This window comes from Urocitellus parryii, chromosome 9 (genome assembly GCF_045843805.1).
Source record: "Urocitellus parryii isolate mUroPar1 chromosome 9, mUroPar1.hap1, whole genome shotgun sequence".
NCBI lineage: Eukaryota > Metazoa > Chordata > Mammalia > Rodentia > Sciuridae > Urocitellus > Urocitellus parryii.
The window spans coordinates 79,873,611-79,898,931 of record NC_135539.1 but is presented as its reverse complement, the minus strand read 5'-3'; the positions used below and the strand labels follow the sequence as shown (position 1 = coordinate 79,898,931).

The window sequence follows — 25,321 nt, the reverse complement described above, 5'->3', positions numbered from 1 at the left end:
ATATTCATTTTTCCAGGCTCAGATCCACCCTCTTAATTCCACTGAGAAAAATTATTCTAGCAGCCTGGCTCTAAGTAAATTTAAACACAATTCAAAATCGGATTTTTATCCTCTATTATACTATGTAGTTTTGTGAAATTAGGTACTTAGCATGAACTCTGTGCATTCATAGTCTTCCCCAAAACAAAGAAATGTTGCTGCACATGGTTACACTAAATTAACAATTCATTTAAAAATGTTTAAACAAACAAAATAAGGTTTGTGAGATCATGCAACCTCCACAATTTTGCAAAATCTTTCTCAGGACAGCAGGAACTGTAGATCTGCATTTAAACTGAGTAACCACAGGAGCAAGTTGGTGCACAAGTGACCCAAACCTAACCAAAGTATGGTTTCCCACTCCCTTGCAGCGTGTTTCAATAGTATTAAGTGTTTCAAAGAAAGAACAGTTTGCTTAGGTCCTTGCAGCTATAGTGGTACTGATTCCAGTTCTAGCAATGCATGATTTTTGCCCATAGAGAAACCCTGTATTGCTTTGTTTTATGAGGCTTTAAAACCAAGCTCTAGGGTAAATCGTGTCACAGGCTTCTGCTTAGAACACAGAAAGAAAAACATGTTTCTGTGCACATAGCAGCCTTGAGACAGAAGCTGGGGTTTTGAGCTGGCCAGGTTGAGGCCATTCAGTAGTGCACAGGCACCCTTTCCACGGCCACTTCTTCCATGAGACAGCTTGGAGCCAGGCCTGGACTTCCTCCAGTTTAGCTGGAGTTATAGGAAGGTCCAAAGAAGAGGGTGTTTCTGCCCTGCTTAATTGACAGAAGAGTGGGCACAGTATTTAGTGAACATTAAAACTATTTCAGCAGTGTTGATTATATATATTTCTTGTGAATAATATATTACCAGTTAATAGAACTGTAACCCCAGTGATACTATTTATTACAAGACTCATAAAATCGTAACTTAGTGACAAGGTAGATTCCTGAATTTCAGTAGTGCACCCAAAATGTTTTAGAGTTGATAAGATAGTAAGGCACATAGCAGGAAGGATTTGTTTGTATTCCTCCTCATTTGTAAAGGAATATAGACTTTTCTAATTGCTTGTAAAAAGCAGCCATGTCTGATCATCTTACCTTTTCTCTTCCCCATATCTGACAACACATCAAACTGCTTGCTTAGTCTAGAGAAGATGTGTGGAAGGACATTTGCCCAAAGGTGTTTGCCCAAAAGCACTAATGAAAAGCCTGCAGTGCTCCCAGGAATGCCTCCTGCACTCCCCTGAGGTACAAGAAGCAGCTCCTGGGAGGCGCCACTGATAGTCTACAAATGCTTGTGTGAATGAGAAACAGGGAATCCTACTGAAAGCCAGAGCATCTTCAGCGTCCTGACCCCCCCACACACACACACAAAATCATAAGTACATAGTATGTGAGGGTAATGTGTGTGATTATTAGCTCTGTTTAACCATTCCAAAGCGCATACATATTTCAAATCAGGTTGTACACAGAAAGTCTAAACAATTTTTTTTTAAACTAAGGAAAAAAAAGAATTGTGGGTTGGGGATGTAGCTCAGTGGTAGAGAGTGTGCCCAGTATATGTGAGGCCCTGGGTTCAATCTCTGGTTACAAACAAATACTAATGCAGGCCACCGCAAAAACAAAACTATCTAGAGTTTGATGTTTGTTTTCAAGCTCTATATGTCTCTAAGCGGTACATATGGCCAGATATCAAATTCTGTGTTCATAAATTGAGTTCATCCTTTCTTTCCCCTTAGTATGGCTAGTTTACTCACTTGAAATTCAGTTTAGTTCATTTATCCTTTTTTTAGGTGGAGGGGAAGACTGAGAGAATTCCCAAGCTGCATCAACCATTTTCCCCCAAAGTCTGTAAATCTGGGGTCCAGGAAATTTCATTGCTTTTTGAACTCCATAGCTATGCCATTGGTAGTCTGTCTGGACCACACATCAGAGCCATATGAGGAAATGGCAAACAGAAACAGGTCACAGGTCCCAACTCCAGCAATTCCAGCCCAGGTGCCCAGGAGTGATGTCCAGCTGTATTTAAAAAAAAAAAAAAAAAAAAAAGCACTGTGTCTGCCCTACACATTCCTGCAGAATCCAAATGAGAAGCTCGAGTGGAAGGAAGCTAGCACCTGTACCACAAAACACCCGACATCAAGTTTCTTGAAAATAAGATTGTTTTCCACCTTATTCAGATATTTTAATGTTATGTATATGTATAATCAGTTGAATTAAGCTTTAGCTGGAAGCCCTGTTACATGAGAAATATTTGTTCTTTCCTCTGCTGTATTTAGCAAATTAAAATGACTTCCTGTGTATAAAGTTCTTTCAGCAGGAATTGTATCACTAGACAGAGAATCATAATCTAGTAGCCTGAGAAAGTTACAGCATCCGCAGAAACATGGCCAGACCAACTAGGTTCCTTGGCAGTGGGATCTATTTACCTTCAGAGGTTCAGCATTTCTTCTTTGCCTTCAATTTGTCATGTCTGGACCTTGACTCTGTACATAGAAATATGTGTCTTGTCTCCCAACTAAGTATGACATGAAAGGCAGATTCCTATTTGTTTTGTTTTCAAGTTTTCTGAGAGTGGAAGAACCTAATTAGCTTGTAGGCCAGACTAATAGGAGCAAGAGTTGCTCCTGAACAGACCTGTAACATTTTAAAATAGATATGTTAGCGCACAGTTGCACTATGTATGATTCATGTGACACAGATTTTTAAAATAACCCTTTTAACAAAGAGTAATGTTGTATTGAAATTTTCTATTCAATATTACTAATTTAAGATGTTCCCATAAAGGACTGTAGTCTCGTTTTTTTGGTTAAAAAAAAAAAAAAGATCCTCCATTATATCTGTTATTTCTTTTTATCTAAAAATTATAACAAGAAAAATAACAAAATAACAAGAAAAGAAAATATTTATCATTTCTCAGATATTATGCCAAGCCCAACATAGTATTTTTCAAACACACTTTGTAACATCAAATGCTATTTCTGCTATGCATGTATTAGACATTGCTCTTTATCAAATATTGGAAGTAATTCATTTTTTAATAAAATCTTTGCATATGCTAATCCTTTATATATTTTTATACAGATATGGACATATGAACCATTAGACCTTATATTTGGCATCTTCTTTCTTTAACAGAGCATTAAGAAGAAGAATACAAACAAGCAGGAGATGGGCACGTACCTGAGGTTCATTGTGTCCCGAATGAAGGAGAGGGTGAGTTCTTTCAGGGAGTCTTTCATGATCCCCACCAGATATACTTTGCTCTGGTTCATTCTTTCAGAGTTAATGGCTGGGAAATAACTAATGTGAATATAGCAATATGAAGTGTGAAAACCAATGCTATCACATTTCTTCTCTGCAGTAAACAGTTCTGCATTAGGCTGGTTAGGCTTTTTTCTTTTTTCTTTGTTTTTTAACACAAGCATCTTATTAGCAATATGAGATCAATTTTAAATTTTCATTTTTCACAATTAACATTTTCACTGACAATTACTGTTTAAAATGGAATTTTTTTTTTTTGGTGTGTGTGTGTGTGTGTGTGTGTGTGTGGTGTGTGTGTGTGGTGTACTGGGGATGGAACCCAGGACCTTGTGTATGCCAGGCAAGTGCTCTACTAAGCTGCACACAACCCACAATTTCTCTTTAAAGGCAGAAAAAATATATTGAGTTTTAGGAATTGAAGTTTTGCCTGTCTCTCTTTAACCACATTTAAAATTAATGTATCTAACAACCTTTTAGGCTATAGATCTTAATAAGAAGGGGAAAGACAATAAACACCCGATGTACAGAAGGCTGGTGCACTCAGCTGTCGATGTTCCCACCATACAGGAGGTAAACTGGTTCCTTTTACTTGTGCTTTGATACATTTTCTTTTCTTTTCCTTTTTTTTAAATTTTATTTTTTATACTTATAGATGAACAGAATGCCTTTATTTTATTTACTTTTTATGTGGTGCTAAGGATCGAACCCAGTGCCTCACACATTCTAGGCAAGCACTGAGCCCCAGCCCACTATATATTTCCTTAACTGTCACATTAAAGAACAACTTAGCAGTGAAACCAGGATTCTGGTTGCTTCCTTTCCACTTCTCACCAGAGCAAGAAAAGGTGTAACCACCAGATAAAGCATGATTACCCGTCAGTTTCTTGTAACTTACCCTAATGTACACTGTCATCTTTTAAAAGGACAGATCCTAAATGACTTATGGCTTTTGGTACTTGTTGATTGAAGTAAATGTATTTTCATCTGGACAATTTAATATTTCATCTGTGAAGTACTCATTGCTAGACATGGTTTTCTAGGGTTACCCTGTGCTGTGGGGTTTCTTTCAGGCAGGACTTAGAACATAGCACTGATCTAGAGTCCTTGGGAAATAATAAAATAAACAAAATAAAAATTATGCTTAGAAAACTGAAGATACTCTTAAAGTACTTAATTTTATCTACTATAGCTGAGGGCTTTTAATTAGTTTATTAATATTCAATTTTAAATTACAGTAGAGTCCCAATAGAACTGTAGTCAGTTTCTAATCAGGATTGCTGAATTACTAACTTTGTCCTTTGTACTTCCTGTGTCAGGTTGGAAAATCTAAAATCTTATTATTGTCCATAATAGCTAATACCCTAGAGAGATCAGAGGAATAACTTAAAATCATCTCACATTTTGTGATCCTCTTAGTAACTGAGAACAACTGTGGCTATGTTATGTCAACATAAGATTAAAGTTGCCTCTTCATATTACAAAAAAAGTAATTTAAATTTTACCTCTGGCTTCCAGGAGACAGCCTGAAAGCTGTGGAGACAGCCACAGGCATAGCCCACCTCCTGCACACCTTCCCGCTCCTGCCTCTGCTCCTGCAGCTTCTCTTCAGCTAACACCCTAAGACCCAGTTCAGTTGCCACCTCCTCTGTGAGGGTTTCTCACCTTCTCCCAGTTGGTTCAGCTAGACCCAGGTTAAGGCTGGCTGGACCAGTGTGTCTTGCCCTTGTGCTGACTATGAGTGGCAGTATTGTCAGGAAAATCATTAAGATGAGTTTTTTTATGATTTAATCAGTTTACAATCCAGACCAAATTATGATCATGATTAAGAACAAAACTCAAAACAAGGTGCTTTGGGAGGGCTTTGGGAAAGTTGTTCCCAGCCACAGTGTGTATTGGATCAACTGGGTGGGCTCCTGGACAATACCAGTCCCTGAGTTTACGCTAGCCCACTGCAATCAGAAATTCAGGGTGGAACGCAAACATTAATATTTGCAAATGATCCATGAGGCATAGATGTAGATAGGTGGTGGACACTCCTAAGTAGAAGAAGCGGGGGAGCCCTCATGGAGGAGCCCACGGGGAACAGGGTCTTTGCACAGGGAGGAAGCTGCATTGCAAAGCCAGGGTGGAAAAGGAGCCTGGGTCTTAAGACCTTCAGAGGCCATGGCATTCCAAGCCATCTTCATGCCCATTTCCTAAACCTGTCGGATGAGAATGTGCTACCTAGTTCTAGGTGATTTGGCCATATCCCTCTTCAAAAGTATGACCCTCAAACTCTCAGATTTCCTCTGAAATTCCTCTCTGAAAGAGCATTTGGTGTACTTATGAAGCTTAGCAGCAGTTCGTATCATTATTACAAAATGAGAGGTTCAAATTATAAATTCACTTTGGCAAATTAATGTAGAGGACGTGGTGACCGCAGGGGTCTCTGATCAGCCACACTCCTCATTCTGTAACAGTGAAAGTCCACAGTCTCCATTTCCTTTACACGTTCCCTGTAATACAGCAGTGGTCCTGACACCAGCCTGAAGAGTTCTGCTGTGTCCCATTCTCTAATCTTATGACTGTGATCCAGACAATGTTTCCTCTAGTAATGTCTTGTCTTGCTCTCTACAGAAGGTGAATGAAGGGAAATACCGAAGTTATGAGGAATTCAAAGCTGATGCTCAGTTGCTTCTCCACAACACAGTGATTTTCTATGGAGGTTGAATATCTTTTTTTCTTTTGTGTGCATTTAATTAAAAAAAAATGTCATTTACATTCCCTAATGAGAAATGTCTTTTATAAAATGTTACATTCAAAAAGTATTTTTATGATGTATACATAGGAAATGGTAGAATTTAAATTTATGAATATATGGTGATGTAGCTTATAGAATTGACTCGCCAAAGGCAAAACTATAGCACACTAAATGATAAAAATCTATTGTTCTTTATAATTTTTTATGTGTTTGCTTGTCTTAGCTGAGAGGTTTTTTGCAAGCACTTTGAGTAAATCTGTTGTTTCCCTATTAATATCCCATTTTTGAAAGGTAAGAGTTCACTCTATGCCTAGAAAATTTGTGGTTGTGTTGAATATAAAATAAAAGCTGCCTATTGAATTTTATTTTGCTGCGTCAATCTTACTTAAAAACATATTTTGGCTTGAAATGGCATATGTCCACTTCTGAGAAGTTCAAAGGACTTGGTGACTATCCTAATCTTGCCAGTTGTGTTTCTAGATGATGATCGTAGGTCATGCGTATCTTTAATTACAGCAGACAGTGAGCAAGCGGACATCGCGAGGATGCTCTACAAAGACACATGTCACGAGGTACTCTTTATGCCTGATCATCGGGCTTGCTGCAATCTAAGCACATTTCAGGGTTCCACTGTTCTTATTCACATTTCCTTACCCATTTCCCTTACATGTAAACTTATTTTCCTCTTTGACATACATGGGAAATAATGCAAATAGGAAAAAAAAAATTCTGGCAAAACTGTTCAAATAGAAATTCTAGGAGTTAGATTTGACCACTAAGTAACTTTCAGATACCCTTAAGCTGTTGTGAATATTAGTGAGATAATGCAGGTAAATGTGTTCTATTAGGCCAGCTAAAAATGTTACCTCTTTGAATTAAGAGTTCATATTTACATCCCTACTGTACATCAAGTGAAATGCATATTTAAGGAAGTATTTTTGAGTGTGTGGCCTTTCTTATTTGAAACACTTACCTCTAACCATATTACCTCTGCAAAAGTTCATCAATTCATATAAGAAGTTTTATTTCTTGATTTGAAATTTGATGTTTATTTTTTATTCATTCAAACAATGTTTATTGACTGCCTTCTGTGCGCCAGGCAATATGGTAGGAGGAATAAAATGGTGACTAGGGCTAAGGCTTCCTACTCAGGGAGCAGCTATCTTCTAAAGACAGAGACTGGAACAAGAAACTGAGAAAACACATTCGGTCACAAGTAGTAAAAGAAAGGCTACAAAAGCAGCCAGGGACCAACAGGAGGGGCATCCTGGGAAGACCCCTCTGAGGAAATGCCCTTGATGAGAGTTGGGCACAACTCTGGGTCAGACCCCGCCTGCCTCTCAGGGCCTTTCTTTCCCCTTTATGTGCCTGCCATCTAAGACCACGGGGCTGGTTCTAGCAGGAGAGTGACAGGGTCTTCTACTATTACCTACTACAGATTTAAAAACCTGATCAATGATTACATAAAGAACAAAGTTGATGTCTGTTTATGTATATAAATGGGAATGTTTGTGGGAGTACATTTTATGTAAACTGAAATAGCTGCTCTTCTTTTTCAGCTGGATGAACTACAGCTTTGCAAGAACTGCTTCTATTTATCCAATGCTCGTCCCGACAATTGGTTCTGCTACCCTTGTGTATGTGAAATTTTGTCATTTTACTTAAGTGTGTAACATGTCTAAGGAAGTGTATTTCTGGTTTGCTTAAAGAATATAATCCTTTATGAAAATTTTTGTTTCATACATATGGCTTTCATGAGTGTGAACTGAAATATGGGGTAAATAATGGATCATTCTTTATTTTTCAATTTAAAATGAGGTACTTAGTAAGACTAGACATCCTGTTCCTCAGCAGATGGTAAAGTGGAGGATGCGAGGTCGGCTTGGGATTGTGTAAATCCAGCAAGCATTTGCCCAAGAGCCTCAAGCGTTCAGGGTCAGCTCCCCAGTGACACTGGCTTCTGAGGCTCCCTTAGCAGCCACTCTTCTAAGATACTACTGTGCAAACCTGTCACTGTACAGCTTATGAAAATGGAGATTTCTGGTTTGGTAGATCTGCACAGGGCCTGAAATCCTCCCATTTCTAATAAATTCCCAGGTGATGCTGATGCTGCCGACCCCAGGCTACTCTCTTTGAAGCAGAGTTAGGGCATTCTGTTTGCCGCTCTTGTTCCCATCGTCCTTGGCTGTTCCTGCTCTTTCTGAGAAATAAGGTTTATATCGCCACTCTTATGCAATCCAAATTTTGGGTTTTTCTTAAAGGTAAAAAAGATATACTTTAAAAATAATGGATCATACTAAGTAGTTAAATATTAATATGTACTTGCATTTAAGCCTAAAATGTTTTACCTTAGTAATATTATTTTTTTTCTCAATTTTCAGATACCTAATCATGAGTTGGTTTGGGCTAAAATGAAAGGTTTTGGGTTTTGGCCAGCCAAAGTCATGCAAAAAGAGGACAATCAAGTTGACGTTCGCTTCTTTGGCCACCACCACCAGAGGTAATATGGGAACCATGTGCCCTGATTAAGCTGTGCTTCTGAGGCTGGTGGCTTCTCTGTGAGGGACAGTGTGAAGCTTTTCCTTAAATGGAATAAATAAAATCAGCACTTGACTGTGCAGCTAGTAATAAGTTCTCTAAATTATATTTGCAGATAATTTTCAGATGCTCTTTGCTAAATAGGGCATTCTCAATAGTTGATGCCATTGATCCTTAGAAGCATATTAGCAATAAGATTAATAGTGCAGTAGGGTGGAAGAGTCCTTAGATTTTCTAATTCACAATTTTGTGAAGATATTACTATTTCAGCTATCTTCAAGACCCTGTTAAACCTCAGACAACAGTAGTCAGTTTGGGATTAGAGCTTGTGGATCTTACACCGTGGGAACGTGTACTAATGTGTTAAGTGTGCCTGTGGGTGGTGTGTACATATCTGCACAATATTCCTTCTGGGAGTTGAGTATGGCAAAACTTAAATTTATATATTTATAATGTAAACGCACATAGACCCCAAGAGTAGAACTCATCTTATTAGCATAAAATTATTTTGCCTAGTCAAAGTATCATATACAAAGTATGCTGAACTATTGTCCGATGAAATTACAATACCTCCTTCTTTGTGAACTAGGGCATTAGTACTATTGAACATTGACATTTAGGAAGTCTAAAATATTGACATATTAATGTTGTCACTAGTAGTGACTCACATTTTAGAGTGTCTCTGGTGACTATCCCAGGACTCAAGAGATTGATGAGTCCTAATGAAGCCACAAAAAGATTCAAGAATTCACATCAAGCTGGGCATGGTGGTGCACACCTGTAATCTTAGAGGCTGAGGCAGGAGGATTGTGAGTTCAAAGCCAGCCTTAGCAAAAGTGAGGCCCTAAGCAACTCAGTCAGACCCTGTCTCTAGATAAAATACAAAATAGGACTGGGGATGTGGCTCAGTGATTGAGTGCCCCTGAATTCAATCCCTAGCATCCCCCCCCCCCCCGCCAGAAGAATTCACATCAAGTTTTTTGGTTCATAAAACTCAAATATATTAAAATAAGGGGGAAAGTGAAAAAAAGCAGCTACATTATCTAAAAGAATTTAAATCAATAGCCCCTTAGTGTGTCCTGTCATGCCAGGTGAGTGAGGTTCCTGTGTACTGGTCATTGTTGTCAGAGAATCTACAAAATGAAAGGCCTTATTCTCCCCATCATGAGTTTTTACTTACTTTTCCTTTAATTTAAATAGAAGTTAGGTGACAAAAATTTGCAATACTCTAAATTTCTTTGTTCTTTCATAGATAGATACACACTCAGCTGACACTTCGACAATAAAACAATACAATACACATGGACATTTTGGTCTTGATGAGTAGATAGTAGTTTTACCATGTTTAGTACAGCCTGTTCGTTGATTTCGAGTTCTCACCAACACAGGGAAGCAGCGCGTGCTCGCAAGTGGCTGGGCAGTGCCCCCTGGGTTTGTGTCCTGGCTTCGCCAACCTCTGCCCTCCCAGGACATACCCATCGGCTCTGAGGATTGGTAACATGCAGACCTCTACAGCACCCACCTCAGAAGAGTTTCTGTAAGGGTAGAAGAAAGTGTAATATGTAAGGACATGGACATAGCATCTGGCACGGAGTGAATACCCCCCAAGGGCAGCTCTTACGACACAAATACGTGAGGGAGAGGGGTGACTTGCTTTAGTTTTTTAAAAAATTCATTCAATATGACACAGATGACTTATAAAAACTAAAACTTCACAGTTAATTGTTAAAGCTATATTACTAGGTAAGAACTATCTGATAATCAGAATTTTTTTACCTATATATTTTTCTTTTCTTTATTTTTATTTTTTACCAATTTACAAGTAGCTTTATAATATCTTTCAATATAAATGACATTTTCTTAATAACCTGAGTTAATTTACATGTACTATCCAGAGAATATCTTAAAAGAACATCTGAGCTAGTGTACTCAGACTTTTTGTATAAGGTTGTCAGCTGAAGAGAGAATTAAAGCACTGAAATGCATTGCCATTGGCTTTTCCTCCCAAGCTTCTTATTTCCTGCAAAATTTTGCCTAAACAGTTCTGCATTGATAAGACTCTAAAGTTTTTACTTTTAGAAAATAAAAATTCTACAATTTCACTGTATAAACAGTTTCCTTGCTTTTCCTGGATACAATATGACCAATAAAGTATTTGAAGTCAGTGATTGGTAAGGTCATATATTAAAAATTCTATCAGAATGTTTGATTTATTGAAAACAAACATGAAATTGTAATCATGAATTTTTACTTGCTTAAGTAATACCAGGCACCAAAAAGATAGGAGTCAGAAAGAGCCACCTGTTGTAAGTTCTGATGCTGCTGCTTCCTGGAGTGGGCATGACGTTAAGCCTCCAACATGAAAGTTGCCTGCCATTGCACTCACACACAAGTTGCTTTGGTGGGATTTTTGTCGAATTTGCATGTTTTTGTCTGCCAGAGAGAAAAAAAGCACCTGGTAAGATCTCACTGCCTAAAGAAACCTGAGTCCTTTGCCACAAGTAGCTGAAGGCTGGGAAGGCCGGGGCCAGGAAGTCAGGAACAGGCAAGGAGGTAGAACATTTCAGGTTCTTTTAACTTCAGATCATTGGACCATTTCATTCTGTATATAGGTTCAGAGCATTCAGGATTGACACATACATAGACAGCACATCACACCTCTTTTTTGTGATACTTAAAAACCATTATTCTTTGTAAAACTGAAGTCTGTCCATAGTAATGGGATTGAATGAAAGAGAGTAGAAGTGTATTATGAAATGCGCTGAGACTTAAGAGCAGATGTGAATCAGTTTTATTATATTTAACAGATGGTTTAATTTAAGAAGAAAAAATACCCTCATAAGTTACCAGGGGGAGCACTGCTTATTAACAGAATTCTCTCTCAAAAGCAACCCATGGCCAGGCATGTTGGTGCATGCCTGTAATCTCAGCGACTCAGGAGGCTGAGGCAGGAGAATAGCAAGTTCAAGGTCAACCTCAGAAACTTAGTTAGGCCCCAAGGACTTAGCACAACTCTGTCTCAAAAATATAACATAAAAAAGGGCTGGGGATGTGGCTCAGTGGTTAAGCAACCCTGAGTTCAATCCCTAGTACCAAAAAAAAAAAAAAAGAGAGAGAGAGTGCACCTTAAAAATGTGAACAAAAACACTTTTTGCCTATTATGTAATAGGAGCTAAAAAAAAATATTCATTAAATAAAAGTGAATTTAATACTAATTCAAAATCCAATGGCAAGGAGCTCTTCCACAAACATAATTGTGTTCTGCATTAAAGTTTAGAGTTTTTCAAAATGTAGTATGCTTTAAAGTTTTTAACAAACCACACAACAGATGAAGCAGTGTTGATATAGTATTTATAAAGTATTATAAATATAAAGCTTATAGTATTTATAAAGAACATTATGGAAATGCAACAATTTTAACTATTGCTAATATCTAACAGTATAGCTTATTACTATTTTTAAAGTGCTCTTAAATTACAAAGCACATAGCTTAGCTTGTATGCACACATTAGAAGTCTTTATTTATGGCCAAGTCACCTGTGGCCATCACTCTCCAAGAGATTCCTGCAGAATGTCTCTTATTTCTGGAACTCCATCATTAGAGGCCTAGGATGAAACTCGTGACACTCTTTACATTTCTGGAAGGAGAACACTGAGAAGAGCAAGGCTCTGTGTGTTTGCAGGGCCAAGTCCCAGCTTGTATCTGCCTAGGAAACACCTGGTGGGCAACAAGGTGTCCGCAGGCTTCCTGTCTCCTGTGCCATGTCTGGGACCTCTCCCTCATCGTGCAAGGTAGAGCTCAAGTCAGAGGTTTTGATTTTTCACAAGCAGGTGGCAACCTCTTCCCCTCCTTTACCTTGTGCTGCATTGTACCATTTCTTGCTCTCTCTGGCTAGATTGTAGCCTCTTTAAGGACAGAGACAGTATATGAAGTGCCATCGCAGTCATCAGGAGACCCCAGACCTCACTGGACTCCTGCCACTAGTTAATGGTTTACCCTTAACCTCCTGTGAGCAACATCTCTGGCTGTCCAAACCAACGTTGTCAAGCCCTTTTACTCCTGGGGCCTGCCCCTGGTGCACAGTGTACCTCTTGAATTGATACCACATTCTACATGGGTAGTAATTCAAGTCCAGGCAAGAGATTAATAGCCAGGTACTTTTTCTTGAGTTTGAGCATTCTTCCCCAAAGAACCAAATATAGTTTTCCATTCTTTAGTTTACCATCTATATTACACATCATTCAGAGGCACTTCAAATTGTGTTCATGACTAAGTACATTGTTGGTAAGCAACATACACATTTCTCCATTTTTTAATTGATTAACAGCATAAATAACTGAGTAATAATTTTTAGATACCCTCATCTTATATGGAATCACGTGTATATCTCATGAAAATTTCTGTGCATTTTCAGATGATTCTGTAGTGCTAATTTGAAAACAGCTGCTTGGGTCCTACTAGCTTACAGTATTAAAAACAGAAAGAGGCAACTTTTTAAGAGGATTTGTGAAGAAGGTACATGTAAACCATGACAAGCTAAGCTAGCTGATCAAATGGGGCCAACGGAGTGGTTTGTGAACCACTCCAATTCTGATGACTTTGAATGTGTAAAAAAAGAATGCCACCTCCCTCCTTCCTGCGTGGTAAGGGCCTGTCAAGCCCCGGCCCACAGCCTCAGCAGCCGGTGCTTTATAGCAGGCAGGACACCCCCACCCCACACCATCCCCGCCTCCTCACATGGCCCCACATTGTGGGCGTTCCTAACCATACCTGCCTTCAAATGCTGTTTGAAGGGCCTGGATTCCTTCTGAAAACATCCAAGACATCACGGTCAATGTGCATCGGCTGCATGTTAAGCGCAGCATGGGCTGGAAAAAGGCCTGTGATGAGCTGGAGCTGCACCAGCGTTTCCTTCGTGAAGGAAGGTTCTGGAAGTCTAAGAACGAGGACCGGGGTGAGGAAGAGGCAGAATCCAGCATCTCCTCTACCAGTAATGAGCAGGTGGGTCTGGCTTGGGTGAGCGCTGTGTGTTTGTTCTTCTACGTACGTAGGGGCGGGTCTGTGCTTGCTTCACTAGAGTAAACAGATTTTGACATTTTTCTTTCCTTTTCACACGAACATTTATAAAGTGCTGTGCATGAGAGAACAGAAACCAGTTCAAATAAACAAGTAGATGTAAACATCAGTGACCTTGAGCTGATCGAGGAGCGAAGGTAGAGGCTCATCCTCGAGGGCACCTTGGCCCTCTGCAGCCTTCAGCAGGTGGAGGAGCAGAGGCAGAAAGGGGGGTGTGCTGTTGCCCTGTAGGGGTCCTCTACAGGCTTCTGCAGCGGAGGTATTTTGGTGTCTTGATTAATGTACTGTTACTTTTATACTGCCCACAGCTGAAGGTTACTCAAGAACCAAGAGCAAAGAAAGGGCGCCGTAATCAAAGTGTGGAGCCCAAAAAGGAAGTAAGTGGCCAACCTTGCAATTGTCCAGGCAATTGAAAGGGAGATTTCCAAAGTGTGGTGGTCAGGACAGTCACTTCTGGTGGCTGGTCGTAAACTCCATGGTCACCAAATAATATCCATCAAGCTCAAGCCCACGCTTCTGACTCCCTCCCTGTCTTCTGCCACTATTCTGGCACACTCCAGCTCAGAGCCCGGTTCTCCTAGAGCAGCCTGGGTGGGTTTGCTAAGTGGGAAGGGCACATTGCTGCCTGTCCTGGGAACCTGGTGGGTTTTCAGAACACTATTGAAGACAAAGCACTTACCCAGGAAGTCACTATAAATTGAACTATAACGAAGCTATTCATATTTTAAAGCTGTGTAAGTCTGGGTACATTCCACCCATATATTCAGTGAGAAGTGGTTTAGGATTTTAGGAAATTTATTAATCTTGTCCAAAGAAGTGATTGTAAGTTGGTGATGATTTTATATCCTATCTAACAAAAAATTTTGTTTATTTTAAAAGCAAAATGCACAGGGGTGGGGATGTGGCTCAGTCGGTAGAGTGCTTTCCTCGAATGCACAAGATCCTTGGTTCAATCCCAGCACCGCAAAAAAATAAAATAAAAGCAAAATGCACAGTGTTAACATATAATACAATTTTAAATGATATTTATTTTAGAATTATTATAGCTATTAACTGCATTTTTTTCATTAATTGGTTGGTTTGGGGGGATTTATTTTAAACTGGAAAAATACACTCAACAGGAGCTCCTCTTATTACATGTTTTTAATAGCAGCTTATTAGCTATGAATTTTTATCCTCCTAGAGTTGTTCTTGAACTAGTGAATTATATTGCCCTATTTTGCCTCTGAACACTTTTTTCACCCTTTAGGAACCAGAGCCTGAGACAGAAGCAGTAAGTTCTAGCCAAGAAATTCCCACGATGCCTCAGCCAATTGAGAGAGTATCGGTGTCAACTCAGACCAAGAAGTTAAGTGCCTCTTCCCCAAGGATGCTGCATCGAAGTACCCAGACCACCAGTGATGGCATCTGCCAGAGCATGTGCCATGACAAATACACCAAAATTTTCAATGACTTTAAAGACCGGATGAAGTCAGACCACAAGCGAGAGACCGAGAGAGTTGTCCGAGAAGCTCTGGAAAAGGTAAAGCTGTTTGTTGTCAGGCTGAGACCAGGCGTTTCCCACAGAGGCTGTTAAAACTGGTAGCAAACCAGCATTCTTTACAATATTTTAATTAATAATAGTAACTTTCTCACCAAAATCATTTACACACCTTAGTGAAATCAAGGGAAAAGGCACGTATTTCAGTAGAAACTGCGGGCTGAGTTTTCAAGTGTGTAAGATTGAGGTAAAGCAGCAGGGGTTGACTCTTTTCTTTCAGCTGCGTTCTGAAATGGAAGAAGAAAAAAGACAAGCTGTAAATAAAGCTGTAGCCAACATGCAGGGTGAGATGGACAGAAAATGTAAGCAAGTAAAGGAAAAGTGTAAAGAAGAATTTGTAGAAGAAATCAAGAAACTAGCAACACAGCACAAACAACTAATTTCTCAGACCAAGAAGAAACAGTGGGTAAATATCACTTTTTTTTTTTTTTAAAGAACCTTCTGTCTGAAAATGTGCTGCCCATTTGACAAACACACTCAGAAATGATATGTGGCATATGCAAATACGTGGTGCATATTACTGAAAGAATATCAACTATGAAATTGTTGACTTTAACGTTTTTATTAAAAGTCCTATAATCTCTCACCTACAGACCCCTGCTCAGGGTCATTTTGTGAAACATGTTAGTACGTAACATGTTGAGTATAATTAATTTATGTATCTTCTGGCATCTATGCAAGTATTTTGTTTGGGCAAATGGCCTGGCCGTGACTTTTTTTACCTGGTGACTTCTAAGACACAGTATCCAAATCGTGAATATAAGTATCACAGCAATAGAGATTTTCGGATTCCCCTGTCCCTGCCATTTATGCCTTAGAGTTTTTTAAAGAAATTAATTACTTTCTTTTTATAGTAAAGCATCTCACTGGTCTCTAACTACACTCCCTTAAACCTGACTGGAGGTGTCAGTCTTGTCCTTGCTGCAGTGGAAGCTCCGGAAGGCACCAGGACCATGTGCTCTTCCTATACCCCCACAACACTAAGTGGGGAGAAGTGCTCTTAGTGTGTTTTCAATTTTAATGACTTCATGTGTGGTGTTTTATGACAGTTTACTTTTAATTCTTCATCTTATCCAGCCTGCATTATTCTTTATAAATAAACTTTCCATTAAAGAATTAAACATTTTAAAAGTTGTGACAAGGATTTGGCAAGAGGAAATGGCATATAATTTAGATGAATATGCAGAGATAACTTATTAGGAAAGACTGGTGAACAATGGAGTAAATATCACCAGATGGAGAATTAAGGTGTGCCCAAGGTAATAACAGAACAAGGCCCAGAGACCAGGTCTGTGATAGTATGTCTTCATGCAGGCAGAAAGCAGGAAAGCAGCCACTAGATGCCCATGAAAAGAAATCCCCATGAGTCCACAGAAGTCCAGAGGAATGGGAAGAGGAGGCTGTAGTAAGGAATTATGATACTACCATTATTATTATTATTATTTTAAGCATTTTGCCATTGGTAAAACAGCTGACATTGATGTTTTTTTTTTAACATCTTTATTTTTATTTTTTTTTTTATGTGGTGCTGAGGATTGAACCCAGTGTCCTGCATATGCCAGGCAAGCGCGCTACTGCTTGAGCCACATTCCCAGCCCCTGACGTTGATATTAATACTTTTTTTTTCTTACCATGAGACATCAAGGCTTAGGACAGCACAGTGATTTTAAAACTAAGTAGAGCTGGAGCTCATCTTTGTGAGCTGGAACTCCAAATCCCAATCTTTCCTGCTCATCAAATTGTATTTTACATTATTGTGCAAGTAGAACAGGATCACAGGACAGAAAGCGTGTGGTGTGCCAGATACACAGTACGGGTGCTGAGATGGGTGCGTGAGTCATGGTGGTGTCTGAGGGCATCACAGAGAAGCAGAAATGCACAAGCACATGAGTTATTAGGACACCTGGGAGACAGGAGAAGGGATGGTGCTGTTTAAAGGGTTATGTGAAGGCAAGCTAACCAAATACAGACTGACGTCACATGGCCAGTTATTGGCACAGGCCCATATTCTAATCCCAAACCATGTGATTCATCCGAGCGGTTTCTGAAATTAAGTGTGCTCTACCTTTCTAACAGCATCTTGATGAAATTGCAGCTGCTGACATAACAAGGTCACAAAGTGTCTCAAAATATTAGCCAGGTGCAGTGGCACATGCTTGTAATTCCAGTGACTCAGGAGGCTGAGGCGGGAGGATCTCAAGTTTGAGTTTAACCTTAGCAGTGTAGCAGGACCCTGTCTTAAAGTAAAAAAAGGGTGGGGAGATAGCTCCGTGGTAAAGTGCTTCTAGGTTCAATCCCCAGTATTGAAAAAAATAAATATACACTCAAGAACAAAGTTAGAGGTGGAAATTTTACAACCAAATGTGAGCTCTTCTCCCAGAACCCCCAAGCCTGCATCTCCGAAGTCTTTGCATGTCTCCGCTGACCCACCAGCAAGGTTTGCATCCAAAGCTAGCCTCTCATCTTCCAGGTCATTCCTGTTCCTTCTCAACAGGGTGACTATCTATGATATTACTCTAGCCTGAAACCTGAGCTTTTACTCTCACATGGTTTCGTCTTCCACAGTCCAGCCTCAGTGCTGTGAGCGTGTGGGTGTGCTCCGCAGTTGGGGAACAGGGCTGTGTACTGTAGGATGTCAAGCAGCATCTGGGCCTCTGGATCCCAATGCCTCTCCCCTGGAGCTATGACAGCTGAAAGGGTCTCCAGGGCTAGGGATGAGCCTGGGGTCAGCTCTTGCCTGGCATGCTGGAGGCCCTGGGTTTGATCAGACATGACACCAAAAAGAAAAGAAAACAATACTCCAGACACTGTCAAGTAGGAATTGTCAAGTAAGATGAAGACTGAGACTTGACCACAAGATTCAAGGTCAGTGTGATCTTGATGATAGCAAACTGAAAGGCCTGGAAGGTTGCAAGACAGCATTGGAAATAAAGGGAAACTGGAAGTCAGGCAATTGTTTCACAGAGTTTGGGAGGAGCAAAATAATAGGTTGTAGCTAGCAAGGTATTCGAAGGCAGAAGCTTTTAAAGGAAAAGATAATAGCCCCTGTGTGCTGGCGGAAGGGCCCTGTAGACAGGAACAAAAGCTGATGCTTTGCAGGTGAGCAGGACTTTGCATCATCTCCTAGGTTTCCTTCCCCTGGTTGGTGAAAAGGACACATTCCAGTTCCAGCATCCTGGTGATGCTGTTTAAGTTTGAGCCAGAAAGAGCTTTAAACCAGCTGTAAAGGCCTGCAGTCTGGGCCCATTTCTTACCCGGCCACGAATCTCACGCATCGCTTTGCTTCCCGTCTGCAGTGCTACAACTGTGAAGAGGAGGCCATGTACCACTGTTGCTGGAACACGTCCTACTGCTCCATCAAGTGTCAGCAGGAGCACTGGCACGCAGAACACAAGCGCACCTGTCGCCGGAAAAGATGAAGCCGGCCCTTCCCAGAGCGCCCCGACGGCCACTCCTCAGACACAGCGGTTTTTGTTTCCAAGAAGCCAAAATTGTTTAGAATTTGCTTCCCATTTTGCACCAGCCTTTAAACACTTTTCGTGAAGAAATTTTGCACAGTAGTTTAAATTTTTTGTTAATGCTCCTCCGGAGTTTTTCAGGGGGTTAAAGTAACATCAGTGGAGGGTATTATTTTAACTGAATTTTAATTGAGAATATGTTGCATTTTCAGCAAATTTTAAAACATTTTTAGGTTTTACAGAGATTTTAACCTTTAAACAACAGATCTTTAAAAAACAACAGGTGAATACAAGTGAGTTTAACAAAGAAACATTTAGAATAGATCTGAATGTAAGAACTACAGAACTGTTTCAGAAATAAAACATACTACCTTGATGTGACGTTTATTTCTTAACCTTGTTGAGCTGGTTTTGTTCAGCTTGATTTACTGTTCAAAGGCATTATCTGTTGGTTATGCCAGTGGGTATGTGATTAAATTTAGGGAACAGGGTTGACACAGCAGGGCTAGTCCTGCGTATTTTTTCTTAAATATTTCCCAATTGTGTTTTTCATTATTTCTTTTCAATATATAACTTTTATAACAAATTATTAGCTTTGATCTTGTAGTTTAAAATTGCAGGGAACTGGGGTAATCTTTTACTGAGCTGGATCTTAGAGAAAATGAATATTTAAATTTTAAAGTTTGCACATTTCATCTTTGTCCTAACATGAGTGCTTGTAACAAACAAAAATAAAAAGCCAAAAACTACCTTTATCCATACGTGAAATTATAGACGAGGCATACAAATTCCTTCCTACTTCCCTCCCCTCCCCAGTGCCGTCCTAACTGCCTATTATCTGGTGTCACCTCGTGTCTGTAAGTTAACAAGGGAGAGAAAGCACTTAGTTTCACAGAAGCCTAAGTCATGTTTGTGGTAGTGGGTCTCTGCCTACTAATGAACTCATCACTGTATACAGAATGAAGAATAATGCATGTTAATTTTCTTGTATTAAAGATGCCGTGATTTGTAAAAAGTCTGTATTTTGCGGAATGTCTGGATTAAGAAGCATTACCAATAGGAATGGATCGATAGTTGAACAATGATTTTTTTTATACATAGATATATAAAATACAGCCAGGAAATCTTAAATTACTTTTCTTTAAAAAAAAAAAAAAACTCACAATTTATGTTCTTTTCCAAGACTGATTTTAGACCAAGTCAAATTCCCGTTTATCATTTAGCTATTTTTTGAGGTTAGAGAAATAATTTGTAAATATTTATTTAGACCTTTGATATTTATTAAAGCAATTACTCACAATGGAAGTGGAAGAATCTGGAGAAAAGCCTTTGAAAAAGTTTCCTCCAGGTTTGTCAGGGTCACTCTAAAGATGGAAACGTCAGCGGGCCTTCTGTGAAACAGCCATCCGGTCTCCATGCCGTTGCGGATGGTGGTGACACAAGGTAATCAACGAACTACTGCCACATGGTGCACAGGATTCGTACAGACCACTCAGTAGCCCCACTGCACGCGATGGACTTACATTACGCAGTAACTCGGCGTCCTGGTTCCCTCCCTGTTGCTGTGTAATTGGTCGGTGTTGCCACGGCGCGGACAGAGATGGCATAACCAAGCACGCTTACCCTTCTTTGGTTGGTTTTCAAGTTTTGAGACTTCGATCCACCCCTATGAGAGCAAGTTATTGTGGAAATATTTTTGGTGTAAGATCATTCCAGAGTATGTAATATTTAACTGATAGCTGCATGAACGTGAGATTCGTGTTACTTTGGCTTTTTTGTCTCTGTTGACACGGTTGCACATTTCCCAGTTACTACAGTGTGAAAACTGTGTGTTTAAAAAAAAAAAACAAAAAACAAAAAAATTAAAAAAAGATTGTGGCCTGGTTTTGTAAAAGTTTTAGGTAAAATTACAATTAATTGTTTTAGGAATCATTATTAAAAATTTTCTGCAAATCATAAAGCTATATCAAGGTGTTGAGCTTAGCCACTATGCACATTGTAATTATCCATTGTGGCTGTCCAGTTCTATGATGCATTCTGGCATTTTGTAAGCTGCTCTGACTAGCAATATATAGATTCATTTAATGTGTTAACATTGGTTAATAAATGTATTTAAAAAAAAAAACACAACTGGCTTAATAAATTGATTTAGTCCAGACCCCAAGACTAAACACAGCTCACTTTCTGTATTGACCAGATGCTGTGGGCGGTCGTGGTTGACTGTATAACTCTGTATTAAGTTGACTGTTGGACACTTGATTGAATTTTCCCTGACCAGTTCTCACAAGGGCAGGAGAGGCTGATCAGTGTGTGTTGGTGACAGCGGTGCCTGTGTGTCAGCCAAGCCTCTCTCTGCCCTCTCTGTTCCCTGGTGTGGTCAGCAGGCATGAGTTTGCAGTAGGAGTCCTCTATTCAGGTGTCAGTGGATGTCCTTTTTGTGTACCACAACTGGGTTCCGCTGGCTCAGGCCTGAATATTGCAGTCCCATTTGCAGCAGGATCTGTATGTTTCCAACAGTGATACTAGGATATTCTTGTCACCCTCACTTTGCTGTCTTCTTTTTTTTTTTTCTTCTCCTCAATCCATGGTCCTTATTTGGAAATCTCTGTGCGATTCCAACTCTGATTCTGGGCCTTAGCATAATAATTGTGTTCAAAACAGCTTTTCCAGGGAAAAAAGACTCCAACAAGCAATGACCCTTATCTGCATGGGAATCACTAAACAGTGTTTGACCCCAGGCTGAGGGAAGAGGGCTCCAGGAAGACGTGGACTGGTGGGAGTGGAGAGGGGCAGACCAGACTGGACAGGTGAGGCCAGTGTCTAGAGACGAAGGAGCGGCCAGCCACTTTCCAATATTTAATATGAAAAACAACTGGAAATAGGATTCTTGTGTGAAGCAGTCTTGTAATAAGAAAGAAAATCTTGCAACTAGTACAGCAAAGCAGTGACCTCTCAACAGGACGGGGCAGCAGGTAAATCACCACTGATTAATGACTGGCCAGACCTGCTGGATTGGTAAGTGGCAGAGCTGTCTCCAACTCAGGCTGGTCTCACTCCAAACTCATTATTTTCTTAAAATCCTTGATGTTAGATTATTTGAAACATTTGCAATTTGCCAATGTCATTGAGTTCAACATTTCTAGAGTTAATTTTACCATCTTTCCCTCATGTCACCTCTGCAGCCAGTTTGAATGATGCCAGCTTCATTGCGGGGCACATCACATTCTGGTCACCTGACTAGGCCACCGTGCTGTGAGTTGCTCCAGTCTCTAATTCAGGGGTTCACCAACTTGACATCAGGACCACAGTGCGAGGGGTGGGGAGGCTAAAGCATCGCCATGTCCACCCCCATCATTTGCATTGCAAACAGGTTCCAAAGTGCTGCCATCCTAGAGGGAAAAAAGCAAAGGACACTTTCCTGAAAAGAGGTACATGTGTATATGTGCACAAGAAAATTGCACAATGCTGTAGGTTCCTGAGGCCCAGAATGATCTCGACCCTCAGGTTAAGAATCCTTGGTCAGTGGAATTGTTGAAGCAAAAATATGGGTAGGAAAAAGAGTCACCATAATCTACATCAGCTGGCTCAAGCGTCCTGCACGCAGATTCCCCCCACCCCCACCCAACCCCCAGCAGACCTTGCTAGAATGCAGGATCTGAATCTGTGGCGTCACCCACAGGCATCCAGATGATATTGATTGTGCTGACCAGAGACCACAAGTGAGAGGCAAGGCCCTAAAGGGGTGTAAGTTTACAGAAGTACTAAATCACCGAGTTACACACCCCATGAAGCAATGCTGTTAAATGAGAATATACAGTGTGAGGCATGTATGTGATTTTCTAATTTCCGTATTAAAAAAGTGAAAAGAAACAGGAAATTATCTTAACCTTATGTATCTGAAAATCATTCCCACACGTAATTAAAGCTATTAACGGCAACTTACATTGGTTTATACTAAATTTTCCAAATTTAGCACATCTCTATTCAGAGTAGCTGCGCTCCCTCCCCTGTGGCCAATGGCTACCCATGAACAGCATCCTAAGAAGCCATGTCCCAGGCAAGTCCCTGCCCTGTCAGCGGCTTAGCTGTGACAGGTGCTTACACAGCAAACACTTGTTAGAACAGCTCCATGTCATCTAGAAGCTGAAGAGAAACATTCCATCCAGCTCTTGCCTGAACATGAGCCCAGGAAGGCTGTCTTCTCTGTCTCGAACTTGAAGTCATACAGTCAACACATTCTGGACCCATTTTAATTAGGCAGCCCTGGAGAAGGATCCGAGGTGTCCTCACAAGTCTACGGGACAGTTTGAAGACTCTTGTGTAGTCTTGAGTCCTTAACCTCATACAGGGGAGAAAAGAGAGTCTGTGGGAAGTAATGTGCTGTGGCAGCCTGGATGAACCCAGAGGGCGCAGGCAGGCAGAGCCTCTTCTCCCTGTGCTGGCCTGAGGGTCCAGAAGGCTGAGAGGAGCCAGGAGAAGCAGCCCCACTCAGGGCAAGCTGAAATGCTTTTATGCTAGTTGATCAGAGGCTGTCTTTTGTGGTAGAGTTTTTTTTTTTATATATTTTTTTAGCCATTGATGGGCCTTTATTTTATTTATTATATGTGGTGCTGAGAATCGAACCAGGGCCTCACACATGCTAGGCAAGCACTCTGCCACTGAGCCATGATCCCAGCCCCCATGGTAGAGTTTTGCTTTTCTGTTTTCAGGAGGAGAAGGGCGATTAGAACACCCTTCTTGCATTTGCTGTTTTTCAAGTACCTTTATCTCAAAATGATGCTCATGCAAAAGCAGCACATCATGGGGCAGCATATTCCACACTTCAAGGACACTATGCTAAGAGAAGTAAGCCCGTCAGAGAAGGCCACCTGCTGTATGAGTCCACTTCTTGGGGTCTAACAGCCAAACTCTGGAGTCTGTGGGACCCGTGTGGGCAGGAGCCCCAGGAAGGGGAAGAGGAGAGTTGCTGGGCGGCATGGGGTCTCAACGGGCAAGACAAGAGAGTCCCAGGGGCTGACTGTACAGCGTCCCACAGTTGACCACACATTGCTGCCCACTTCAGAGTGCAGATCGCATACTGAATGTCCTCACCACAATAAAATAGAAATTTCAATCAAAGGCAGAGAAGATATAGGGAGGGAATGCAAAAGCTCTAACATTATTAAACGCACAGTAGGTGCTGCTTCACACCCCGAGGACTGCTGAGCAGTTGGCAATTTATCTGCAGGGTCTGCATCCCAGCACCCCCAGGGATGCCTGCAACCACCAAGGGTCCTGAACCCTGTATATGTTTTCTCCTAGACATTCACCTCAATGATGAGGGTTAATTTACATATTAGGCACCTGTAAGAGATTAATCATAACTAATAAAATAGAACGTTCGTGATAACATACCGTAAAAAGATTATATGAATGTGGTGTCTCAAAGTATGTTACTGAGGGGTTCTCCCACTTCTTGTGATGATGTGCTGCCCACGAGGCGGGATGCATATCAGGTGGAGTATCGAGCCATGAGGGAGCCAGTCCACTGCAGCGGTTGAACCTGTGGAAGTGACGCTGATAAGCACTGACAAGATATGGAGAAACTGGGATCTTCACATACTCCTGGCAGGAAGGTCAAATGTCGTGGCCACTTTGGAAGACAATTTGAAGTTCATCAGTTAAATAGTGTCCCCATGCCATCCCACCAGTCCACTTCTACATACGCCCCTCAGAGAAATCAAGATGTGTCCCCACATTGACCTGCATTCACACTCGTACCAGCAAAGTTGATGCATAAGTCATGGAGGATAAACTCAGAAAGCATTCTGCTAAGGGAAAGAAGCCCATCATAGAAGACCACGTGTGATCTGACTCCACTACAAGAAATTTCCAGAGTAAGTGACTATGGCAAACTGAAGCAGATCAGCGGTTGCCTGGGGCTGGGCACTGGGGCAGGGTGCAGGTGGTATGGGGAGTGACTGCCAGTGAACGCAGGGTTTCTGTGTGAAGAATGTTCTAGAAGAGCTGGATTGTAGATATGGGTGCGTATCTACATAAAAACCATCTCATTGTATAATTTAAATGGGTATTTATTTTTGTTTGTGTGAGTCACATTTCCGTAAAGATGAATAAGATTGGATAGGTAATGGACCCCAATTAAGGCTTTTTAAAAATTAATGTAAAAGCCATTCCATGAGGTTAATCCGTAAAAACATTCAAGCTCCTTTGTCCATGGCAGCAAGAATAGGGAGGCAGGAGAGATCTGAGCAAAGGCTACAGACTCAAGGGCTCACCAATAGCCTTGACACTTTTCCAAGACCTGATTAGCATAGATATTGATCAGGGCCCCTACCCAGAAGCAATGTCAACCCCTTGATCAGGCGACTTAAGCAGCAACCCTATGGGGTCCCTCTCACCTCACAGGAGCTCTCTTTTCTTCTCATGTGAATCAATCCTACACTTTCAAGCTCACTCTTCCTTATTGTGGATCTCATTCTCTGAATTGCCAGGCAAGAACCTGGCAGGCAGGCAGTGGAAGTGGCTGGGGTCTGCAGCAGAGGCTGAAATCCAGATTCAAATATATTTATAAACAAAAAAAAGCATTATTAATCATGGGTATTAAACCATTTTCAGCCTTTTTGCAAGATAACTTGTGCTGTGGGACTCAACGAAAACAGAAAGTAAATTCAG

General features: G+C 40.7%; 1 protein-coding gene across 10 annotated transcripts in view; it reads left to right on the top strand.

The window, feature by feature from the left end:
• The window catches only part of Zmynd11 (zinc finger MYND-type containing 11), a 90,605-nt gene extending 71,880 nt beyond the window's left edge, over positions 1–18,725 (top strand). For 6 of the 10 annotated variants that reach the window (XM_026412100.2, XM_026412126.2, XM_026412108.2 and 3 more), the window contains 11 exons: positions 3,171–3,248; positions 3,774–3,866; positions 5,913–6,000; positions 6,517–6,608; positions 7,596–7,673; positions 8,418–8,536; positions 13,369–13,576; positions 13,960–14,028; positions 14,901–15,173; positions 15,412–15,597; positions 18,488–18,725. In XM_026412100.2, the coding sequence (XP_026267885.1) occupies positions 3,171–3,248; positions 3,774–3,866; positions 5,913–6,000; positions 6,517–6,608; positions 7,596–7,673; positions 8,418–8,536; positions 13,369–13,576; positions 13,960–14,028; positions 14,901–15,173; positions 15,412–15,597; positions 18,488–18,610 (1,407 nt within the window). In that variant the 3' untranslated portion in view covers positions 18,611–18,725. The remainder of the gene's footprint in view (positions 1–3,170; positions 3,249–3,773; positions 3,867–5,912; positions 6,001–6,516; positions 6,609–7,595; positions 7,674–8,417; positions 8,537–13,368; positions 13,577–13,959; positions 14,029–14,900; positions 15,174–15,411; positions 15,598–18,487) is intronic. The other 4 variants (XM_077802305.1, XM_077802308.1, XM_026412169.2 and 1 more) reach the window with 2 other exon arrangements.
• Positions 18,726–25,321: the final 6,596 nt, after the last annotated feature.